At 40.9% G+C, this 23949-nt stretch overlaps 1 protein-coding gene across 1 annotated transcript; it reads left to right on the top strand.

Annotated features, from left to right (window-relative positions):
- Positions 1 to 3110: 3110 nt before the first annotated feature.
- Positions 3111 to 5124, top strand: LOC118391791 (olfactory receptor 52D1-like). Its single transcript, XM_035783274.2, has 3 exons — positions 3111 to 3726; positions 3929 to 4155; positions 4303 to 5124. The coding sequence occupies exons 1-3, from the start codon at positions 3293 to 3295 to the stop codon at positions 4653 to 4655; spliced, it is 1014 nt and encodes a 337-aa protein (XP_035639167.2). The 5' UTR covers positions 3111 to 3292; the 3' UTR covers positions 4656 to 5124.
- The last annotated feature ends 18825 nt before the right edge of the window (positions 5125 to 23949 follow it).

Below are 23949 nucleotides of genomic sequence, written 5' to 3'. Positions count from 1 at the left end.
GAAAATATGATTTGATTGAAATAATCAAATCATATTTTCTCTGTCCAACAACCATTTGTCCAAATTATGAAACATAATTGCGAGAATGCATTACAGATCTGTCACGTTCTGTCCATCGTTCGTATGTGTTTTCCTTGTTTTAGTGTTGGTCAGGACGTGAGCTGGGTGGGCATTCTATGTTGTGTGTCTGGTTTGTCTATTTCTATGTTTGGCCTGATATGGTTCTCAATCAGAGGCAGGTGTTAGTCATTGTCTCTGATTGGGAACCATATTTAGGTAGCCTGTTTTGTGTTGGGTTTTGTGGGTGATTGTTCCTGTCTCTGTGTTTTGCACCAGATAGGGCTGTTTTTGGTTTTCCAAGTTTATTGTTTTTGTAGTGTTCATGTTTATTAAACATGAGTCAATATAACCACGCTGCGTTTTGGTCCTCCTCTACTTCACCACAGGAAAACCCTGACAAGATCAAGGAATAACAAAAGTTGATTACATACTTTTAATTTTCTGTTTTACTTCAGAAATGGAGCCCAGGAGTCCATTTCCAAGGGGTTTATTTTATTCAACTGATAAACTTGTTTGCCCCACATTTATTGATAAATCCCCCATCATAGTAATATTTCCTCCATCATATCCCTCCACGATACCTTCCCCCATTTCACCCCCCATGCACCTGAAAACCTCCCACAAAATAAAATGAACCCCCCCATAAACCCCACTAAAATGGTTTCAACCATTTATGGCAACCCTGTTCATGCTACGGCTAGGCAGTAGGATTGTATTTGGGTGATGATCTGTGAGGTTCTAACATATTATTTGCTTTGTGACTGGTCAAAAACTGTAAACAACTTGTTAAGTCATGTGCATCGGTTCTTGTATATAGATTTTATATTTCCCAGTTGTTTTGAATGCGACATTATAGTGAATGGCATTCTAGGATTGGGGAGTTTTCTCTTGTCTTACATAAAAAAACATGGCTGCCATCATAAAGAATTTAGCTGCTGTTAGCTTAGTTGACATGCATTTATTTTCTAAACAACATTCCATAAGTCCCTTGTGCTCACTAGAGATGTGATACATTGTAAACAAGTCTAGCTGTTAGGTCGCTAACTTATGTTTTTGTTTTTTTTTGTCAGCGCAACCTGTCATTTAGACTGGTTTATGGAGTGAGTTTGGCTGTGGAGGGGTTCCGTGTGATGCTTGGATGATGAAGTTTGCATTTATCTTTTACAATAAACGGTACAATTGAGGAATAAAGTTTAAGACCTTTATTTTCCATCAGTACGAAAAAAGATTTAGATGCTGTTCAGACAACAATGGTGTTTAGACGCCTGTATTGTGTCATACGTTCTTTTGCTATTGTCCCAATCACATATTTGAGATTGTATACTGCATGGACCACTCAACAATGATCACAAATATGTGATCGTACGCACCAAAGGGTTAACAAGCCATAAGACTGCTGAACAATTAATCTATTGGCCAACCGGACAATTCCATTGACACCCCCCCTTTGTTTTTACACTGCCGCAACTCGTTGTTTATTATCTATGCATAGTCACTTTACCCCTACCTACATGTACAAATTACCTTGACTAACCTGTACCCCCACACATTGACTCAGTACCGGTAGCCCCTGTATACAGCCTAATTTTTGCTATTTTATTGTTGATATTTTTTACATTAGTTTATTTAGTAAATGTTTTCTTAATTCTATTTTCTTTAAACTGCATTGTTGTTTATGGGCTTGTAAGTAAGCATTTCATGGTAAGGTCTACTACACCTGTTGTATTCGGCGCATGTGACAAATAAAATTAGATTTGATTTATACAAACATGGCGCCACACATAGCTGGCATATAGCTTAGTATTAGCTCATCATAATCGGTACATAATCGTAATCAAATTATTTTTTTACACACATCATATGTGTCCATTACAATCGATGCAAGAATCCGAATGCAGGATTTGTCACCAGAACTTGAAAACATGTGAATTAAACAGTAAGTACATTATGCTCCATACATATATACAGTATGCTACAGTAGAAACAACAACACAATCTACAGAAAATAAGGCACTTACTTTGATAGGAACGCACACAACAGCACCAACCAGAAAAAAAGTGCCAGGGAGAAAGCATTTGTGCTTTCGACTCTCTCTCTCACCTGCTCTCTCTAACTGAATGATCGGCTATGAAAAGCCAACTGACATTTACTCCTGAGGTGCTGACCTGTTGCACCCTCTACAAACACTGTGATTATTATTATTTGACCCTGGTGGTCATCTATGAATGTTTGAACATCTTGGCCATGTACTGTTAGAATCTCCACCCGGCACAGCCAGAAGAGGACTGGCCACACGTCAGAGCCTGGTTCCTCTATAGGTTTCATCCTAGGTTCCTGCCTTTCGAGGGAGTTTTTTTCTAGCTACCGCGGTTTCTACATCTGCATTGCTTGCTGTTTGGGGTTTTAGGCTGGGTTTCTGCAAAGCACTTTATGACTGATGTAAAAAGGGCTTTATAAATACATTTGATTGATTGATTGAGATGCACAATGTATTCACACTTGAGAGAGAGAGAGAGAAGCCTGTCCAGCTCAGTAAAGTCTCAAACCTAAATTGTCCATAACAGTGAAATAAATGGGCTACTCCCTATGTGAATTATTGAGGAGGCCGAAAACACCTCAATTCAAACTGTTGTTAGAAAATAATTTTAAATTGGCAAGTTGTAACATAGCTTATACATAATAAGAAGGCAGCATGCCTTGGTTTGAGGGCAGCACAGGTTAACTGTCCTGTTGCGTAACAATAACATTTTGAAACAGTGAGTGCATTCTGACGTCATGCGCATAAACAAAACTCACACTGGGGCGACCATTTGAGATATTTGGAAGTCACACATGAAAAGGTTAAAGGAACATTCGTAAAGTGTTCTAAGCTGTCATCTGTCTCCAGAGATGCCCCCTAAGAATCCCGACACTTGACTACTTGTTGGTGTTCTCAGGGTGTCGTATGATGGATGGATAGAAAGATGGAACAACTCCTACTGGGGGGAGGAGCATTAACAGTATAAAGGACAGTCACCTCTTGCCCAGTAAGGACTTCATCACCGTCTGCTCAGATAGGTAGATAGTAATTTCCAACTAATATTGTTACTATGGGCTATGCAAAATAAAATAGCAAAGTAATACAAGAATAAATTGACTATGCTGTGTAGATGATCAATGATAAACTCATTGTGAATAGCTCTCATAGTTATTAGGTGACTAGGGGACTGTACACAGCTCTCTCTCTAAAGCATGTGTGGTCTGAGGAGGTTCCTCCTGTGCTATGCTTTTTACAGGACTCTGATGCTGCGCATGGAGAACGTGTCCTACGTGGCCCTGAGGCAGCCCATCGTGTTTGAGCTGGAGGGCTTTGAAGTGTCTCGGAGCCATGGTTACCCCCTGTTTGCCCTGGTCCTGGCCATCTACTTCCTGGTGCTGCTGGGGAACGTGGTTGTGATGGGTGTGATTGCAATAGATAAGACGCTACACAAGCCTATGTACGTGATGGTATGTAACCTGGCTGCCTGTGACCTGCTGGGAGGAACGGCTGTGATGACTCAGCTCATGGTCATCTTCCTGATGGGGGAGAAGAGGATTCCATACAACAGTGCCTATGCTCAGGCCATCTGTGTTCACACCTATGGTGCAGCTGTACAGACCATACTGTCAGCCATGGCCTATGACAGGTATGCAGCAGGTCATGGTAGATGAAAATGTCTCACATTAAAGTAAAGTTCTGCCTAGCTGTACTCGTCTATGGGAGAGTGAAATGTTCTCTCAGGGCCACATTTATTAAGTTGTTTCCACAAGTGCAAACATTTAATCTGTTATTGTTAAGAAGGAATAATACTAATAGTAGTAAAATAATACATTATACTCAAATTACAGGTATGTGGCAGTGTGTGAACCATTGAGGTACCATGCAATCATGACCACGGCCCACATGGTTTTTGTGATCTTGCTGGCCTGGGCTGTCGCAATCATCCTTATAGCTGTGCTCTTCGCTTTGAATGTGGGTACTCCACTATGTGGCACCTACATCAGGCATGTCTACTGCAGCAACCGCTCCATCCTGAACCTGGCCTGTGTGCCCACCCCCATTAACGATATCTACGGCAAGTTTGTGTAAATGAGGATTGACCCCCGCCATTATGTTATATCACTGCAATTATGAAGCATTGGTTGTTTTTTGTATCTTGTTTTGTCATTCACATTTTCTTTCCCATGACTTATATTATTGTGACATCTTCATCTCTTTCCAGGTTTGTGCATGACTTGGATTCTCAGCAGCAGTTCCTTCCTCATCATCTTTTTTTGCTATGCCAAGATCCTGTCAGCCTGTCTGATGAGGAAGAGTGACAAGGGCAGTCGTAGTAAGGCCCTACAGACCTGCGCCTCTCACCTGGTCATCTACTTGATCTTCGAAATTGTCAGCCTCATCATTATCCTCAGTAACCGCTTCCCCCAGGTCCCAATGAACATCAAGAAGTTCTGCACTATCCTAATCTTCATCGTTCCCCCTCTAATTAACCCTATCATCTATGGATTTGTCACTAAAGAGTTACGTACAAGCATTATAAAGCTGTTGAAAACACGGGTCGCACCCAAACTGTAAAATGTTTGACAGTTTACTGTGACATCCCCACCGTACCCATCGTTCCAGATAGAGAACATGCATATAATAATAACAGAGGTCATCTAACAGGTTGCAGGGAAAAGAATATGGCCAATGTAAAAGAAATTTGAATGAAGTTAATTTACTGTAGTGGCCTCCAGTGGGTACCCAAAGTGCTGTACAGTATGGCTTAGTGAGCATTGAATGTGTAGCGGGCTTGTAGTAGGAATACAGTATTTGTTTGAAAACAATTATAATTAAAAGTTACATTCCAGAAGAGATAGCAGATAATACAAGTATGACATGATGTGTGTCTCTAGCTCATGCTGTTTAATTACCATGGTGGTTAGAATATGACACATGACTTTGTTGTGCCATTGTGAATTTGTGTAGCTGTTACATTTGTTTTGTTATTAAAATGACAGCATGTTCAATGTGGATAATAAGTAAACATACATGATACCATTAATTGGGAATGCCTACTTTAAAAAATAATATTTTTGCAGCCCTTATAATAATATACAACTGAAACACAATTTTCTTGATTTGCACCATCACTTGGAACATAATAATATGAAATAAGGCATGATGGGACTATAAAGTGTTGCAGGTAACCTAGTGGCAGGTAGCCCAAGTCGACTAGGTGAATAATCTGTCGATGTGCCCTTGAACAAGGCACTTATAGCGCATTCAGAAAGTATTCAGACCCCTTGACTTTTCCCACATTTTGTTAAGTTACAGCCTTATTCTAAAATAGATTAAGATCTTTGTTTTTCACCATCAATCTATACACAACACCACATAATGACAAAGCAAAAACAGGTTGTTATTATTTCATGCGCATTTATAAAAACATAAAAAATTGAAATATCACATTTACATAAGTATTCAGACCCTTTACTCAGTATTTTGTTGAAGCACATTTGGCAGTGATCACGGCCTCAAGTCTTCTTGGGAATGACGCTACAAGTTTGGCACACCTGTACTTGGGGAGTTTCTCCCATTCTTCTCTGCAGATCCTCTCAAGCTCTGTCAGGTTGGATGGGGAGCGTCGCTGCACAGCTATTTTCAGGTCTCTCCAGATACGTTAGACGGATTCAAGTCTGTGTTGTGGCTGGGACACTCAAGGACATTCAGAGACTTGTCCTGAAGCCAATCCTGTGTTGTCTTGGCTGTGTGCTTAGGGTCGTTGTCCTGTTTGAGGTCCTGAGCATCTGGAACAGGTTTTCTTCAAGGATCTCTCTGTACTTTGCTCCGTTCATCTTTGCCTCGATCCTGACTAGTCTCCCAGTCCCTGCCACAATAGAACATCCCCACAGCATGATGCTGCCACCACCATTCTTCACAGTAGGGATGATGCCAGGTTTCCTCCGGAAGTGACGCTTGGCATACAGGCCAAAGATTTCAATCTTGGTTTCATCAGACCAGAGAATCTTGTTTCTCATGTTCTGAGAGGCTTTTGGGTGTCTTTTAGAAAACTCCAAGCGGGCTGTCATGTGCCTTATACTGATGAGTGGCTTCCGTCTGGCCACTCTACCACAAAGGCCTGATTGGTGGAGTGCTACAGAGATGGTTGTCCTTCTGGAGCTCTGTCAGAGTGACCATCGGGTTCTTACTCACCTCCCTGACCAAGGCCCTTCTCCACCGATTGCTCAGTTTGGCCTGGTGGCCAACTCCAGGAAGAGTCTTGGTGGTTCCATTTAAGTATGATGGAGGCCACTGTGTTCTTGGGGACATTTTTTGGTACCCTTCCCCAGATCCGTGCCTCGACACAATCCTGTCTCGGAGCTCTATGGAAAATTCCTTCCACCTCATGGCCTGGTTTTTGCTCTGATATGCACTGACAACTGTGGGACTTTATATAGACAGGTGTATGTATTTTCAAATCATGTCCAATCAATTGAATTTACCGCAGGGTGACTCCAATCAAGTTGCGGAAACAACCAAAGGATGATCAATGAAAACAGGATGAACTTGAGCTCAAATTCGTGTCTCACAGCAAAAGGTCGGAATAGATAAATAAGGTATTTCTGTTTTTGTTTTTTGTTTTTTTAAATAAATTAGCAAATATTTCTAAAAACCTACTTTTTCTTGGGTTATTGTGTGTAGATTGATGAGGACAGCAATTATTTCAATCCATTTTAGAATAAGGCTGTAACATAACAGAATTTGTAAAAAGGGAAGGGGTCTGAATACTTTCAGAATGCACTGTGTCATGACTGTCATGTGAGGATCACAATGGGTCATATCAGCTTTGCATTGACTGACAATATCCAGATCCTCTCCCCCCTGCAAAGGGGGGAGGAGGGCACTAGCCCGTTTTAACACCCAGTCGTAAATTAAGCAGGAGAGCACTCTCTCTCTACCCTCCAGTGTTGGCTAAAGGAAAGTCCCCTTGTCTCCAGAGACTTTTAACCACCCAAAACTCTAATGTCTAAAGAGTGGTTACTGGAACAATAATTCTAACATTAAGAATGTTTCATTCATTTCATGTGGTTGATTATTTTGTGATGTCATTGAAAATCTTATGGAGGAAATATTGTAACTTGGAAAGAATGGCCATTACAGGTATGAGGTTTCATCTGGTGCGTTGAGCATATAATATGAAAAGTGATGAAGGTATTTGTGTTAAGATAGGAATGTGATTTTAGTTTTCTAATGAGGTAATCGTTTTGGATAATATTTTACACAGTAACTAGCCATGCCCCGAGTGAGCTCAGAGAACTTGTCAGCCTGACGGAACGCCCTTTTTGACCAAGAGTGCATAAAGGCTTGGAAGAGAAATCAACCTTTAGACCAGGAAATGTGAAGCGGAGAGCTACATGTTTGAAATTGTTGAAACTTTCTACCTCATCACAAGGTGAAGAAAATGAACTCACCTACCAGACCAGAACCCCGCCAGTCTGCAGCTGCATGTGTACAGTGATTACGAACTTTGACTTTGATCTACACGAGGTGGAGAAAGGAGAAGCTCACCTCAGACAATCACTGGTACAGCTAAGTAGCTGTTCTGAGGAATGAACAACCCATGGAGACCTGACAACTAAGAAGAAGGACATTGTGACCTCTGGTGGACAATCAGAGCATGTAGAAGTGGGCAGCGGAAAGGCCCAACAAACCCTTTCCAAGAAGGCTTGGTTTCGACAGAGATAAACAACGAACGAAGGCATTTCACACGTAAATACATTCATGATTTCTTACTCCAAACGGGCGGCGGTTTGTGTGCAAAGTATATGATTAATGTGAGAATAGTTGCAGAATGTGTCCACGATAAATGTCCCTTTTCTCTATCTCTCTCTTTTCCCCACCCCTCTTCATTCGTTGTGTATAAGCCACCATATTTTGTCAGTCCAATAGGGACCATTGTCTCATGTAATAAGTGTGTTTCTAGTCTGTGTTATTATTTAGTTTGCTAGTAAATAAATCATTAAACCAATTTGTGTAGTACTGAATAATGAGCAAGGCTGGGGTTTTTGCAGATGCATGAGGGTACGACTGTTCAGAATGATGATGATATGATAATTTTTATTGTATTTTCTTTATTTAACCTTCACATAATTTTTAGGGCTAGGCCCCTTTTTTCTCAATTTCCGTCTGAAATGTGCCCAAAGTAAACTGCTTGTTGCTCAGGCCCTGAAGGCAGGATATCTCTGCATGTCTGGCAGACATATCAGTGTGGGTGACGGATCACCACCTCAAGCTGAACCTCGGCAAGACGGAGCTGCTCTTCCTCCCGGGGAAGGACTGCCCGTTCCATGATCTCGCCATCACGGTTGACAACTCCATTGTGTCCTCCTCCCAGAGCGCTAAGAACCTTGGCGTGATCCTGGACAACACCCTGTCGTTCTCAACTAACATCAAGGCGGTGGCCCGTTCCTGTAGGTTCATGCTCTACAACATCCGCAGAGTACGACCCTGCCTCACACAGGAAGCGGCGCAGGTCCTAATCCAGGCACTTGTCATCTCCCATCTGGATTACTGCAACTCGCTGTTGGCTGGGCTCCCTGCCTGTGCCATTAAACCCCTACAACTCATCCAGAACGCCGCAGCCCGTCTGGCGTTCAAACCTTCCCAAGTGCTCTCACGTCACCCCGCTCCTCCGCTCTCTCCACTGGCTTCCAGTTGAAGCTCGCATCCGCTACAAGACCATGGTGCTTGCCTACGGAGCTGTGAGGGGAACGGCACCTCAGTACCTCCAGGCTCTGATCAGGCCCTACACCCAAACAAGGGCACTGCGTTCATCCACCTCTGGCCTGCTCGCCTCCCTACCACTGAGGAAGTACAGTTCCCGCTCAGCCCAGTCAAAACTGTTCGCTGCTCTGGCCCCCCAATGGTGGAACAAACTCCCTCACGACGCCAGGACAGCGGAGTCAATCACCACCTTCCGGAGACACCTGAAACCCCACCTCTTTAAGGAATACCTAGGATAGGATAAGTAATCCTTCTCACCCCCCCCCCCTTTTAAGATTTAGATGCACTATTGTAAAGTGACTGTTCCAGTGGATCTCATAAGGTGAATGCACCAATTTGTAAGTCGCTCTGGATAAGAGCGTCTGCTAAATGACTTAAATGTAAATGTAATGCACATAATTGGTACCATTGGAAATAAAACACTTTGAAGTTTGTATAAATGTTAAAATATTGGAGAATATAACACAATATATATGGTAGGAGAATATCCAAAGAAAAACCAACCGGAAACTTTCTTTTTTTGAGAGCCCATGCTCTTACAATGGAAAGTATAGGGGCATACTGAAATCTAGCTCCCAGGATGCAATTCCTATGGCTTCCACATGGTGTCAGCAGTCTATGTTCAAAGTTTCAGGCTTGTAACTTCCAAAACTAATAAGAAATATTAGTTTTAGTACAGGGACACAGTCTTGGAAATTTGTGTATGCGCACGCGATGAAGACAGAACGCACCTGCTAAAATCGGTTTCCTATTGAACATAACAAAAATCTAATCAAATCAAATTTTATTTGTCACATACACATGGTTAGCAGATGTTAATGCGAGTGTAGCGAAATGCTTGTGCTTCTAGTTCCGACAATGCAGTAATAACCAACAAGTAATCTAGCTAACAATTCCAAAACCACTACCTTATAGAGACAAGTGTAAGGGGATAAAGAATATGTACATAAAGATATATGAGTGAGTGATGGTACAGAGCGGCATAGGCAAGATACAGTAGATGGTATTGAGTGCAGTATATACATATGAGATGAGTATGTAAACAAAGTGGCATAGTTAAAGTGGCTAGTGATACATGTATTACATAAAGATGCAGTAGATGATATAGAGTACAGTATATACATATACATATGAGATGAATAATGTAGGGTATGTAAACATTATATTAGGTAGCATTGTTTAAAGTGGCAAGTGATATATTTTACATCATTTCCCATCAATTCCCATTATTAAAGTGGCTGGAGTTGAGTCAGTGTGTTGGCAGCAGCCACTCAATGTTAGTGGTGGCTGTTTAACAGTCTGATGGCCTTGAGATAGAAGCTGTTTTTCAGTCTCTCGGTCCCAGCTTTGATGCACCAGTACTGACCTCACCTTCTGGATGATAGCGGGGTGAACAGGCAGTTGCTCAGGTGGTTGTTGTCCTTAATGATCTTTATGGCCTTCCTGTGACATCGGGTGGTGTAGGTGTCCTGGAGGGCAGGTAATTTGTCCCCGGTGATGCGTTGTGCAGACCTCACTACCCTCTGGAGAGCCTTACGGTTGTGGGCGGAGCAGTTGCCGTACCAGGCGGTAAAGTAGAAGTTTGTGAGTGCTTTTGGTGACAAGCCAAATTTCTTCAGCCTCCTGAGGTTGAAGAGGCGCTGCTGCGCCTTCTTCACGATGCTGTCTGTGTGGGTGGACCAATTCAGTTTGTCTGTGATGTGTACGCCGAGGAACTTAAAACTTACTACCCTCTCCACTACTGTTCCATCAATGTGGATAGAGGGGTGTTCACTCTGCTGTTTCCTGAAGTCCACAATCATCTCCTTAGTTTTGTTGACGTTGAGTAACATATTATAGTTTGATTACATTTTAGGATATCCGAGGAGTAAATACAAACGTATTTTGACTTGTTGAAATAAAGTTTAGGAGTATATTTTCGGATACCTTTCTCTGCATGTTAAACGAGTGGATTACTCAAATCGATGGCGCCAACTAAACTGACTTTTTGGGATATAAAGAAGGATGTTATCTAACAAAACGACACTACATGTTATAGCTTGGACCTTTTAGTTGACAAATCAGAGGAAGATTTTCAAAACGTAAGTGAATATTTAAATGCTATTTGTGAATTTATGAAATCTGTGCTGGTGGAACAATATTTTGATGTAGGGCGCCGTCCTCAAACAATCGCATGGCATACTTTCGCTGTAATGGCTACTGTAAATCGGACAGTGCAGTTAGATGAACAATATTTTAAGCTCTTAACCGATATAAGACACTTGTATTTTCCTAAATGTTTATTATCCATAATTTTTATGATTATTCATTTGAATTGTGCGCCCTCCAGTTTCACTGGAAGTTGTCCAGCTAGCGGAATGCTTAGCCCCATTTTCTAGGCAAGTCAGAGGTAAGAAGTTATGATTAATATGTTGACTGTTTTATGGATGGTGTAGGTAAATTCGGGAGATGGTAACTCTTTAAACAACTTCTTCCAAATTAGTTAAATGTTTCATGATTGATTTAATCTTGTAACAATTAAACATAATTAGTGGATTAAATAAATAACAGTCATCAGATTAATGAAAGTCAAATCACGACAACTGTATGTACCATCTCTCAAAACTCCTTAGGGATCAAATCCCGTTACGGGATCGATTTGACAACATCCGGTGAAATGGCAGAGTGCCAAATTCAAATTAAATTATTAGAAATATTTCATACAATCACAAGTGCAATACACCAAATTAAAGCTTTACTTCTTGTTAATCCAGCCACCATATCAGATTTCAAAAAGGCTTTACGGCGAAAGCAAACCATGCTATTATCTGAGGACAGCACCCATCAAACAAACACAGACAATCATATTTCATCCCGTCAGGCGCGACACAAAACTCAGAAATAACTATATAATTCATGCCTTACCTTTGAAGAACTTCTTTTGTTGGCACTCCAATATGTCAAATAAACATCACAAAAGGTCCTTTTGTTTGACTAATTCCGTCGTTATAGCTCCAAAATGTCCATTTATTTGGCGCGTTTGATCCAGAAAAACACCAGTTCCAACTCGCACAACATGACTACAAAATATCTAATAAATTACGTGTAATCTTTGTCCAAACATTTCAAGCAACTTTCCTAATACAACTTTAGGTATTTTTTAACGTAAATAATCGATAAAATCTAAGACGGGATAAACTGCGTTCAATAGTGGATACAAACAAAGTGGAGCGAGCTTTCAGGTCGCGCACCCCAACCACAACAGTACACTACACTCAACCCTCATTCTGGACATCCCTACTTCTTCATTTTTAAAGGAAAAACAACAACCAATTTCTAAAGACTGTTGACATCTAGTGATAGGAACTGCAAGCAAGTCCCTTAGAAATCTAGATCCCTGTAGAAAACCCATTGAAAAGAGAGTGACCTCAAAAAATAAATCATGGTTGGTTTGTGCTCGGGGTTTCGTCTACCAAATAAGTTCTGTTATACTCACAGACATAATTCAGTTTTAGAATCTTCAGAGTGTTTTCTATCCAAATATCCAAATAATATGCATATCCTCTGGGCTTGAGTAGCAGGCAGTTTACTTTGGGCACGCTTTTCATCCGGATGTGAAAATACCCTAGCCTAGAGAGGTTAAAATACAGTAAGTCTCTCCACAACACACTGGAGAACTTGATTCAATAATAAAAAAGTGTTCACTTATTAGGGACCATATTCACAAAGCATCTCAGAGTATGATTGCTGAACTAGGATTAGGTTTGAGTTTCAGATCATAATTTATAAGATTACATGGACAGAAGGGATCTGATCCTATATCAGCACTCCTATTCTGAGATGCTTTATGAGTTTGGGCCCAGATCTTCTCATATCAGTGAACATCTGAGAGAAAGAAGGAAATGAGGAAAGAAAACAGGAAGGAAGAAATAAAGGAAAGGAGGGGAGGCGAGATGACTCTGCTGTTTCAAAACACATTTGTTTATCAGGATTGCATCTTGTTGCTGCAGTCTGACTAATGACTACCCCAGTCACTGGCATAGAGCCACTAATCACACCATGTAACACCAAGGGGTTAATGAGGACTCTAGGGACACAGACTCCTCACCTCCTCCATACAGCTACTAGTGACTCAGCACTGTGCAGAAACTCACTCATTGTCCATCCAATTAGACTAATCAACTCAAGTTTTACTTTCTGAGTTTAGAACTGACTGACTAACATCAGACCATGGCTTTGATCTCATGTCAGGGATGCTGTATGATGATGTAAACCTGACAAAGACCCTTACATGTCAAAATATTGTTAATAAACTTTGGACGCATGCTCTCATTCAAAGATGTTTCTTTATTTTTACTAATTTCTAGAATAATAGTGAAGACATAAACTATGAAATAACACATATGGAATCATGTAGTAACCAAAAAAGTGTTCAACAAATCAAAATATATTTAAGTTTTGAGATTCTTCAAAGTAGCCACCCTTTGCCTTGATGACAGCTTTGCACACTCTTGGCATTCTCTCAACCAGTTTAATGCGGTAGTCAGTCACCTGGAATGCATTTTGAATTCACAGGTGTATTTTTATTCTTAATGCGTTTGAGCCAATCAGTTGTGTTGGGACAAGGGTGGTATACAGAGATAGTCCTATTTGGTAAAAGACCAAGTCCATATTATGGCAAGAACATGTCAAACAAGCAAAGAGAAACGACAGTCCATCATTACTTTAAGACATGAAGGTCAGTCAATACAGGACATTTCAAGAACTTTGAAAGTTTCTTCAAGTGCAGTCGCAAAAACCAACAATCACTCTGATGAAACTGGCTCTCATGAGGACCACCACAGGAATGGAAGGCCCAGAGTTACTTCTGCTCCAGAGGACAAGTTCATTAGAGTTACCAGCCTCAGAAATTCCAGCCCCAAAAAAAGCTTTGCAGAGTTCAAGTAACAGACACATCTCAACATCAACTGTTCAGAGAGACAGTGTGAATCAGGCCATCATAGTCGAATTGCTGCAAAGAAAACATTACTAAAGGACAACAATAAGAAGAGGAGACTTGCTTGGTCCAAGAAACATGAGAAATGGACATTAGACCGGTGTTAACCTGTCCTTTGGTCTGAAGAGTCCAAATATGAGATTTTTGGTTCCAACCTCCATGTACTTGTGAGACGTAGAGTAGGTGAATGGATGATCTCCACATGTGTGGTTCCAACCATGAAGCGTGGAGCAGGTGTGATGGTGTGGGGGTGCTTTGCTGGTGACACTGTTGGTGATTTATTTAGAATTCAAGGCACACTTAACCAGCATGGCAACCACAGCATTCTGCAGCGATATGACATGCCATGTAATTTGTCCGGAATATATTTATGAAATATAAAACTTAAACACATTTTAGAACATGGCATATATTTTTAAATATCTGTTAATTTAATATACTTTTAGCTTTTCTTTACCTCTGGTACCTTAGCATTAGGTTGCAAAAGTGGAGTTTGAATGCAAAAGTTAAATTATTGAGTTGTAGTTCAAGATCAATTGTGCAGCTATTGAGGTATAGCCTACCTGTCACTTACGAAACATAGTAAGTTTAGCTGTGGGTATTTAAAAAATAGCCCCAGGCCGCCTTCAACTGACAGAGCACCCATTGCAATTTTGAATTTTCTTCTGATGAAGGAGAAGAACAGCTGTCACCACCAAAAATCGTTTTCATGGCTAATGGCATTTAATTTGATTGTATTTTCATAATATTGGTCAATTTTGGTACACATTTGTAGTAAGTACACTCATCATGAGAACACTCTTCTGGTCTTGGTGGATGGAATATTGAAGCACCGTTAGGTGCAGCTCGTTGCATTTCTTGCTGGGTCGTCTGAGGTGGCAAGCATCTAGTTTGTGGGATAGTCCGCACTTCCAACACTGTTGTCTATCCTTTATCCACACAATGATCTGTCCTGTGTTCAGCTTCTTCAACTCGGGACAGACGGTGAGGTAGTGTTTGTTGGCACAGTGAGGAGAGTATGGCTTGGAAGGGGGATTGGATGATGCAGGCTCCTAAGAGCTGGGGTCTTTGCTAGAGTTGAAGTAGATTGAAGTGTATCTCTCCTTTGGTCTAGAAGAGGCACGTTGGTTTTCTTTGCTGGCATGGGCATGTCATATTTGTAGAGGGCCGCAGCTCTGCTTGCAATACACTTAACCTGGGACTTCCTCTGCAACCAGGCTGCCAGGTCAGACAAGGTGTACGTTTGGTCCGTGCCTGTCTAGAGAATGCTGTGAGTAAAGCAATACGCTACGATGGCATTCCGGTAGTTCTGTGGCATCTTGCTTTTAAGAGTCGGTCGACATGGGATCCGGATCTGAACTCGTATGGATCTAAGCATGGGCGTAGGTAGACAGTGCAAAATTATCCGTGCAAGGTCTTGGGTAATGCATGTAGGCCTTAGTGTGCTGGAGTACCCTCGGTAGTTTTAGGTGTCCAAGGAGCACTTGATACTTGTACTGCTCTTTCACATGTCTGTGATTGCTCATCATGTTGTCTAGGACATTTGGAGGAGGGCAAAGTCATTCTCTCTGCCACTCTCAAAATGGGGCAACAACGGCTTTGGGATGCCATTTGATGAGGCAATCAGCTGTCCATGCAAAGTGGCAAGGCAGGCGCATGGTAGCTTGATGTCTGGTCCGGAGGAGTGTATGGCGCTGCTGGATTGGGATAGGGCATTCCTAGGCCTGGAGGGGAGTAGTGTTCTGCTGGAACGGGATAACCCAGAGCAATGTAGGGTGCTACTAGGGCTTTTTACGGTGACATATTACCGCCACACCGGTGGTCATGAGTCATGACTAATAGCCTCCAACACTTTACTCAGCAAATTGAATGCAGTCTATCACAGTGCTATCTGTTTTCTCACCAAAGCCCCAACCCACCACCGCGACCTGTACGCTCTCGTTGGCTGACCCTCGCTTCATATTCGTTGCCTAACCAACTGGCTCCAGGTCATCTATAAGTCTTTGCTAGGTAAAGCCCCGCCTTATCTCAGCTCACTGGTCACCATAGCAGCACCCACCCATAGCATGCGCTCCAGCAGGTATATTTCACTAGTCACACCCAAAGCCAATTCCTCAAAGCCAAACACTCTAAAGTTTCCAAAACTGTTAAAATAGTGTATGTGAGTATAACAGAACTGATTTAGCAGGTGAAACCTGAGAAAAATCCATTCAGGAAGTAGTTTTTTGGGGGGGTTTTGTAGTTTTCTATTCAATGCCATTACAGTATCCATTGACATAGGACTCCATTTGCAGTTCCTATGCCTTCCACTGGATGTCAACAGTCTTTAGAAATCGTTTCAGGCTTGTATTCTTATAAATGAGGGAGTAAGACCAGTCTGAATGAGTGGACCCAAACGTGACGCAAAGTGCATTTCTTGTTTACCTTTTATATTGACGTCGTTATTGTCCGGTTGAAATATTATAGATCATTTAGGCTAAAAAACAACCTGAGGATTGAATATAAACATCGTTTTACATGTTTCTATGAACTTTACGGATACAACTAGGATTTTTTGTCTGATTGTTTTGACTGAGTTTGAGCCTGTGGATTACTGAAGAAAACGCGCTAACAAAATGGAGGTTTTTGGATATAAAGAGACTTCATCGAACAAAAGGAACATTTATTGAGTAAATTAATGTCTTCTGATTAACACCAAATGAAGTTCATAAAAAAAAAGTTTGCGTTTTAATGACTTATTATTTAATTTTTTATTTATTTTTTCTTACCCAAACGTGATGAACAAAACGGAGCGATTAGTCGACACAAATAATATTTTTTTATAAAAACGGAACATTTTCTATCTAACTGAGAGTCTCCTCATTGAAAACATCTGAAGTTCTTCAAAGGTAAATTATTTTATTTGAATCCTTTTCTGGTTTTTGTGAAAATGTTGCAAAATTAAGTCATTAAAACGCGAACTTTTTTCCAAATTAACTCCATAATATCGACAGAAACATGGCAAACCGATGTTTAGAATCAATCCTCAAGGTGTTTTTCACGTATCTATCGACGATAAAATCCTTCGTGACAGTTGACTTTCTCTTCTGAAGAAATGGAACGCGCATGGACCTACAGATTACGCAATAATTTCGACACAGGACACCGGGCGGGACACCAGGTAAATGTAGTCTCTTATGGTCAATCTTCCAATGATATGCCTACAAACACGTCACAATGCTGCAGACACCTTGGAGAAACAACACAAAGGGCAGGCTCATTCCTGGCGCATTGACAGCCATATAAGGAGACATTGGAACACAGCGCCTTCAGAATCTGGGGCATTTCCAGTATGAAACTTATTGGTTTCGCCTGTAGCATTAGTTCTGGGGCACTCACAGATAATATCTTTGAAGTTTTGGAAACGTCCGAGTTTTGTCTTTCCAAGGCTGTCAATTCCATGCATAGTTAGTCGAGCATCTTTTCGTGACAAAATATTGCGCTTAAAACGGGCACATCCTTTTTATCCAATAATGACATAGCGCCCCCATAGGTTGAAGAGGTTAACAAAAGGCTAAGCTTGAGAGCAAATAGAATAATTTCATTTCATTTGCGATTTTCATGAATAGTTAACGTTGTGTTATGCTAATGAGCTTGCGGATAGATTTACACAATCCTGGATACAGGTTTTTTTCGTAGCTAAACGTGACGCGGAAAACGGAGCAATTTGTCCTAAACAAATAATCTTTCAGGAAAAACTGAACATTTGCTATCTGAGAGTCTCCCCATTGAAAACATCCGAAGTTCTTCAAAGGTAAATTATTTTATTTGAATGCTTTTCTGGTTTTTGTGAAAATGTTGCCTGCTGAATGCTAACTCTAAATGCTACGCTAAATGCTACGCTAGCTATCAATACTGTTACACAAATGCTTGTTTTGCAATGGTTGAGAAGCATATTTTGAAAATCTGAGATGACAGTGTTGTTAACAAAAGGCTAAGCTTGAGAGCAAATAGATTCATTTAATTTAATTTGCGATTTTCATGAATAGTTAACGTTGCGTTATGGTAATGAGCTTGAGGCTGTAGTCACGATACCGGATCCGGGATGGCTCGACGCAAGAAGTTAAACCTATGTAAAATATGTTTTGTTTTCTGAATTTTTATAATGAGCATTTCTCTAATTGAATATGGGGCTCTGCAACCTCATTGGATGTTGTCCAGATGGGAAGCTAGCGTCCCATATACCCTAGAGGGGTTTTAATGCAACAGGTGTGTCAGATTTAAAAAAAGCTTTACCGAAAAAGCACACCATGGAATAATCTGAGTACAGCGCTCAGAGACCAAAACAAGCGATACAGATACCCCCCATGTTATGGAGTCAACAAAGGTCAGAAATAGCATTATAAATATTCACTTATCTTTGATGATCTTCATCAGAATGCACTCCCATGAATCCCAGTTCCACAATAAATGTTAGTTTTGTTTGATAAAGTCCATCATTTATGTCCAAATAACTCCTTTTTGTTTGAGCATTTAGTACAGTAATCCAAATGCGCAGGCACTAGGTCCAGACAAAGTCAAAAAAGTTATATTACAGTTCGTAGAGACATGTCAAACGATGTATAGAATCAATCTTTAGGATGTTTTTATCATAAATCTTCAATAATGTTTCAACCGGAGAATTCCTTTGTCTGTAGAAATTAAAGGGAACGGAGCTAACTTTCACGTGTGTGCGCCTGACTGAGCACATGGCCTTCTGGCAGACCCATGACTCAATCAGCTCTCATTCTCTCCCACCTCACAATAGAAGCCTGAAATAAGGTTCTAACGACTGTTGACATCTAGTGGAAGCCTTAGGAAGTGCAATATGACCCCACAGACACTGTACAAACCCCAGATTTCCCACTTCCTGGTTGGATTTCTTTTTTTAGGGTTTTGCCTGCCATATGAGTTTTGTTATACTCACATACATCATTCAAACAGTTTTATAAACTTCAGAGTGTTTTCTATCCAAATCTACTAATAATATGCATATCCTAGCATCTGGGCCTGAGTAGCAGGTAGTTTACTCTGGGCACGCTTTTCATCCAGATGTGAAAATTCTGCCCCCTACCCCAAAGAAGTTAAGCACATGTGACAAATAACATTTGATTTTATTTGATTTTGAACAAGTTATTTCCAAAAGTTTCTTGATGACGTGAGCAGCCTGCTGTATACAATGAGAATTGGGCCATTTTGACACATTCACTTAAAATGTTAGGTGTGCTAGTATCATAATTGTACTAGTATCAACACAAACCTGGTTCTGTGCAGTTAGTCTATGCAAGTTGATCTAATAAAGCAATCTGGAGAAGTTGACACAGAACAGAGCACTCAGTTGTAACTAATCCTCATTTTCACCATCTGTACACCATGAGAATTAGGCCATTTTGACCCAGTCCTCTAAGATGTGTGGTGTGCTGTCATTATAATACAGGGGCGCAACTTTCACTGGGCATGAGTGAAAGTTAACCCCCCCACACACACACACACACATTCTAAAAATGTTATCATTGCACTGTGATGCAAAAAACACAGCTCCGGTGTGCTTTAGGACCTTGCGGACGCCTCAGAGTGGTCGGATAGGCTGTTTTCTGGTTTGAGCTGGCTGAATTTAGGACCACACAAACGGCAAAGCTTCTGATAGGCTGGTGTATAGGACCAGCACGGGAGAGATGAACAGAGGCAGCTGCTGTCTGTGTTGTGCTTTAAGTCCAAGTTGTAAAAAGCAAGGAGAGCAGAGACTGGCTACTCTTTAGTTGACAGATTTAGCTGGCAAGGTAACTGCTGTTTTACAGAAAGAAGAAGAAACAAATATTTCCAGTGCTGAGCTAGTAGTGTAACTGAAATTTTACATTAGCTAATGTTTCACCCCCTTTGGCTGAAGTGAATGATCTAGACTAACAGCCAGTTCAGCCCTAGCTAGCCTCTACCTATCTGTCAGGTAGCAGTATCTAACAGCTGTTGTGTGTATGGAAATGTTTTGTCCCGTTTCAACAGAAGTACATTTGATGATGAACTATTGTACATTAGTTAGAGCTAGCCAACTAAAATTAGCTTTTATTTTTGCCTCAATCTCACTAGACCTGAACCATTGAAGACCAATATTCTGAATTTTTTTCAGCGCAATGTGAGTTTTTATTAGTCTGTATAGCAATCTAATGTTATTGATCTGTTATTTTCCCTAGTTAATTCCCTACTTTTCACACTTACACGACATACACAGCTTTACAGGCTTCACTGTCATGGTGCAGTCATTACATAACACTGCTCATCATGTCTTAGCAGGACACGTTCCCCTGCAGGGTCAGACAGCCAGGGAAGACCAGTCTACAGGGCTCAGGAACATTTTGCTGTATATTATAGCAATCAGTGAATGGATACAAAGTTCCATATTGAGTTGATGAGTAGGCTACAGTCTGGGATCTGGAAATAATGGTAATTTCAATTACTGAACCATTGATTCTAATCATGGATAATATCATGTATAAATGTACACCAAGGTCATTCATTGTCATGCCTCATCTGAGCACGATCATATGGTGACAGGGGTCTCATCAGGGTCAGGCAGTCGGGGAAGACCAGTCTGCGATGGAGCTGAGGTGAATTTTTGCCGATACAGCACTATTTTCTCTGTGAGAAAAACACTGGACAAGCAAGACGTTTCAAATATTGATACTATTTAAGGCAGTCTGACAAACCTCTAAAGTTGATTTACAAACTATTTCCTGATGACACAAAACATGTAAAACAAAGATGTGAGGAAGACCTGGGAGATGTTATTGATACTGATAAATGTATAAAGATGTGTTAGAATGCTCTGTCATGTTCATATAATCTCAGAAATAAATTACTTCACTTTTAGACCATCCATAGAATGTACTATATGCCAGTAAAACGGAATATCATGCACTCAGAAATGTAATTCTTCTGCCGGAGGTGTAAAACACAAAACGGGACATATTTGCATATGATATGGTCTTGTGAAGAGTATGTTCTTCTATCTCAGCATGTCTACAGATTCTACCTTCTCCCTGTTTTTGTTTGCTTGGAAATGTTGATACTGGAGACTGTTATCAGAAGAATCTGTGTAACCTAGCATTTATAGTTGCTAAGAAATTAATTGACATTAATTGGAAGGTTGGTTATCCTCCCACAATGGATGGAAGAAATGTCAAGTTATGTAACACTTGATTTGATTCAATACAAGATGAATGGCATGTAAATGTGCAACTTTCATAAGTTCTGGATGCCTTAACTGGAATACAGAACGAGAAAAGGAGAGTGTGTTGAAAACATGCCCACGTCAGGAGAGATAACTATTTAGTCAATCCCTAGCTGCTGGGTTGCTCAGTCCTGGCCCTGGGGGTCAGACATGACATACTGTTGGTTGTCACTTTGGCCTTGGCCTAACACACCTGAAACCAATAATGAATGTTTCACTAAGATCCGTCTTTAAAGGTAGATGCCAAAAGTAAACAGCTGAGTGGGTCAATCTCCACAACTACTAAGAGCTTTGAAGTGGGAGGTTCAACTTCTCAGCTGTTTTGGTCCCTTATGTAGCATGTAACTGTGTGAAGCAAACTCGTGCAGATACTCTGTGGGAGAGTGAAGTTTTGCATCTCGCTTGTCACAATATCTGTGATGCTGCAACGTCACTTTGCTGAGAATACCTTTAAATAAAAGGTTAAAATCAAGGTCATGTGATATGATAAAACAAAACACAGGGGCCTATATATGAGTCACAGAGAGGGCAGTAAAGACTTTTGTAAGTATTATTTGAGGAACCAGGTGAGGAGGGACACAATCTTGTCATGTAGCATCAATGATATCGGTCCAAATTGTGTTATTATGCAACTACTGTAATTCAAGCCACTGTCAGCAACATTAGAATAGAAAGGTATGATTGGACTGGTGCCCAGTTATCACTAACGCTACATGGGTCACAGAGAGGGCAGTACAGACTTACTTTTGTAAGTATTATTAGCAGACGAATGATTCATTTTCTAATGACTATGCTAGCAATGGTTCCACACATAATCAAGCTAACGTTAGCTAACTAGCTAGCTAGCTTAAGAATAGCTTGCAAAATAACATTACCTAATAGATTTAGGTAGCTGGTATCAGACTACAACGCTAGAGTTACAAACTCTTAATAACAATGACTTGGACAATAGTCTCCAAAAACGTATTACAAACAAGAAAAAAGCTTGCTACCAAACCATTAAAAAATATATAATACGAGCACAACATGTACGGTGTTGGTCCCATGTTTCATGAGCTGAACTAAAAGATACCCGAAATTTTACATACGCACAAAAAGCTTGTTTCTCTCAAATTTTGTGCACTAATTCCATACCCACAAAAAGCTTGTTTCTCTCAAATTTTGTGCACAAATTTGTTTACATCCCTGTTAGTGAGCACACCTGACAGGTGTGGCATATCAAGAAGCTAATTAAACAGCATAATCATTACACAGGTGCACCTTATGCTGGTGACAATAAAAGGCCACTAAAGTTTTGTCACACAACACATTGCCACAGATGTCTCAAGTTGAGAGAGCATGCAATTGGCATGCTGACAGCAGGAATGTCCACCAGAGCTGTTGCCAGATCATTTAATGTTAATTTCTCTACCATAAGCCGCCTCCAACATTGTTTTAGAGAATTTGGCAGTACATCCAACTGACCTCACAACTGCAGACCACGTGTGACCACGCCAGCCCAAAACCTCCACATCCGGCTTCTTCACCTGCGGGATCATCTAAGACCAGCAACCCGGACAGCTGATGAAAGTTAGGGTTTGCACAACCAAAGAATTTCTCCACAAACTGTCAGAAAACATCTCAGGAAAGCTCATCTGCATGCTTGTCTTCATCACCAGGGTCTTGACCTGACTGCAGTTCGGGGTCATAACCAAATTCAGTGGGCAAATACTCACCTTCAATGGCCTCTGGCACGCTGGAGAAGTGTGCTCTTCACGGATGAATCCCGATTTCAACTGTACCGGGTCGATGGCAGACAGCATGTATGTTGTCGTGTGGGTGAACAGTTTTCCGATGTCAATGTTGTGAACAGAGTTCCCAAGGTGGCTGTGGAGTTTGGTATGGGCAGGCATAAGCTACGGACAACTAACACAATTGCATTTTATTGATGGCAATTTGAATGCACAGAGATACCGTGACGAGATCCAAAGGCCCATTGTTGTGCAATTCACCCGCTGCTATCACCTCATGTTTCAGCATGATAATGCACGGTCCCATGTCGCAAGCATCTGTACACAATTCCTGGAAGCTGAAAATGTCCCAGTTATTCCATGGCCTGCATACTCACCAGACATGTCACCCATTGAGCATATGTGGGATGCTCTGGATTGACGTATACGACAGCGTGTTCCAGTTCCCGCCAATATCCAAATACTGACTGGTTTTCTGATCCACGTCCTTACCTTTTTTTTGACAATATTTGTGACCAACAGATTCATATCTGTATTCCGAGTCATGAAATCCATAGATTATGGCCTAATGAATTATAATTTCAATTGACTGATTTCCTTTTATGAACTGGAGAGGTTGCCCTCTGTTATTGTTTGAACTACATATTGCCGCTTTAATAATGCATTTGAATGTAAACAAAGATGATTTCTAGTTCATTAGTAAGATTACTTTTAACATTTTGAGGAGCAATTTACATTGGGTAGATATGAAAAGGAAGGTAAAATATATTTACGACATTGTTAGAATACAGCTTGACCCGGATTTCCATTCATAGTTCATTACAGCTTTTCAAACCAGCTACACGGTGATCAAGGAAGACACTATCTATTGCTTATGGAGGTGCAATTCAGCTGAAGGACATGACATGAGCAAAACTGCAGTAGCATGGAGAAAGGAACTCACACATTCTATTTAATCTCAAAGCCCAAATGGACCACATCCCACAGGCTCTAACTTGTTGCTTTCCTCATTAGCTTCTCCTCGAAATGTGTCACTAGAGTCATGACGTCCATGTTTACATCTTGATTGACAGACTCATCTTCCTGTTGTTGGTATTGTTGTAAATAAAAGGCTGTGATGTTGTTTGTGCACACAGTCTGGAGGGGTGAAAGAGA

The sequence above is a fragment of the Oncorhynchus keta genome, chromosome 12 (assembly GCF_023373465.1).
Source record: "Oncorhynchus keta strain PuntledgeMale-10-30-2019 chromosome 12, Oket_V2, whole genome shotgun sequence".
Taxonomy (NCBI): domain Eukaryota; kingdom Metazoa; phylum Chordata; class Actinopteri; order Salmoniformes; family Salmonidae; genus Oncorhynchus; species Oncorhynchus keta.
This window is presented reverse-complemented; position numbering and strand designations above follow the sequence as displayed.

Bases quoted from the DNA above. Each gene is read 5' to 3' on its own strand.
- LOC118391791 (XM_035783274.2), top strand. From the start codon at position 3,293: ATGTGTGGTCTGAGGAGGTTCCTCCTGTGCTATGCTTTTTACAGGACT. The intron at 3,727-3,928 runs GTATGCAGCAGG...CTCAAATTACAG, and splicing joins TCAGCCATGGCCTATGACAG to GTATGTGGCAGTGTGTGAAC. The intron at 4,156-4,302 runs GCAAGTTTGTGT...ATCTCTTTCCAG, and splicing joins CCCCATTAACGATATCTACG to GTTTGTGCATGACTTGGATT.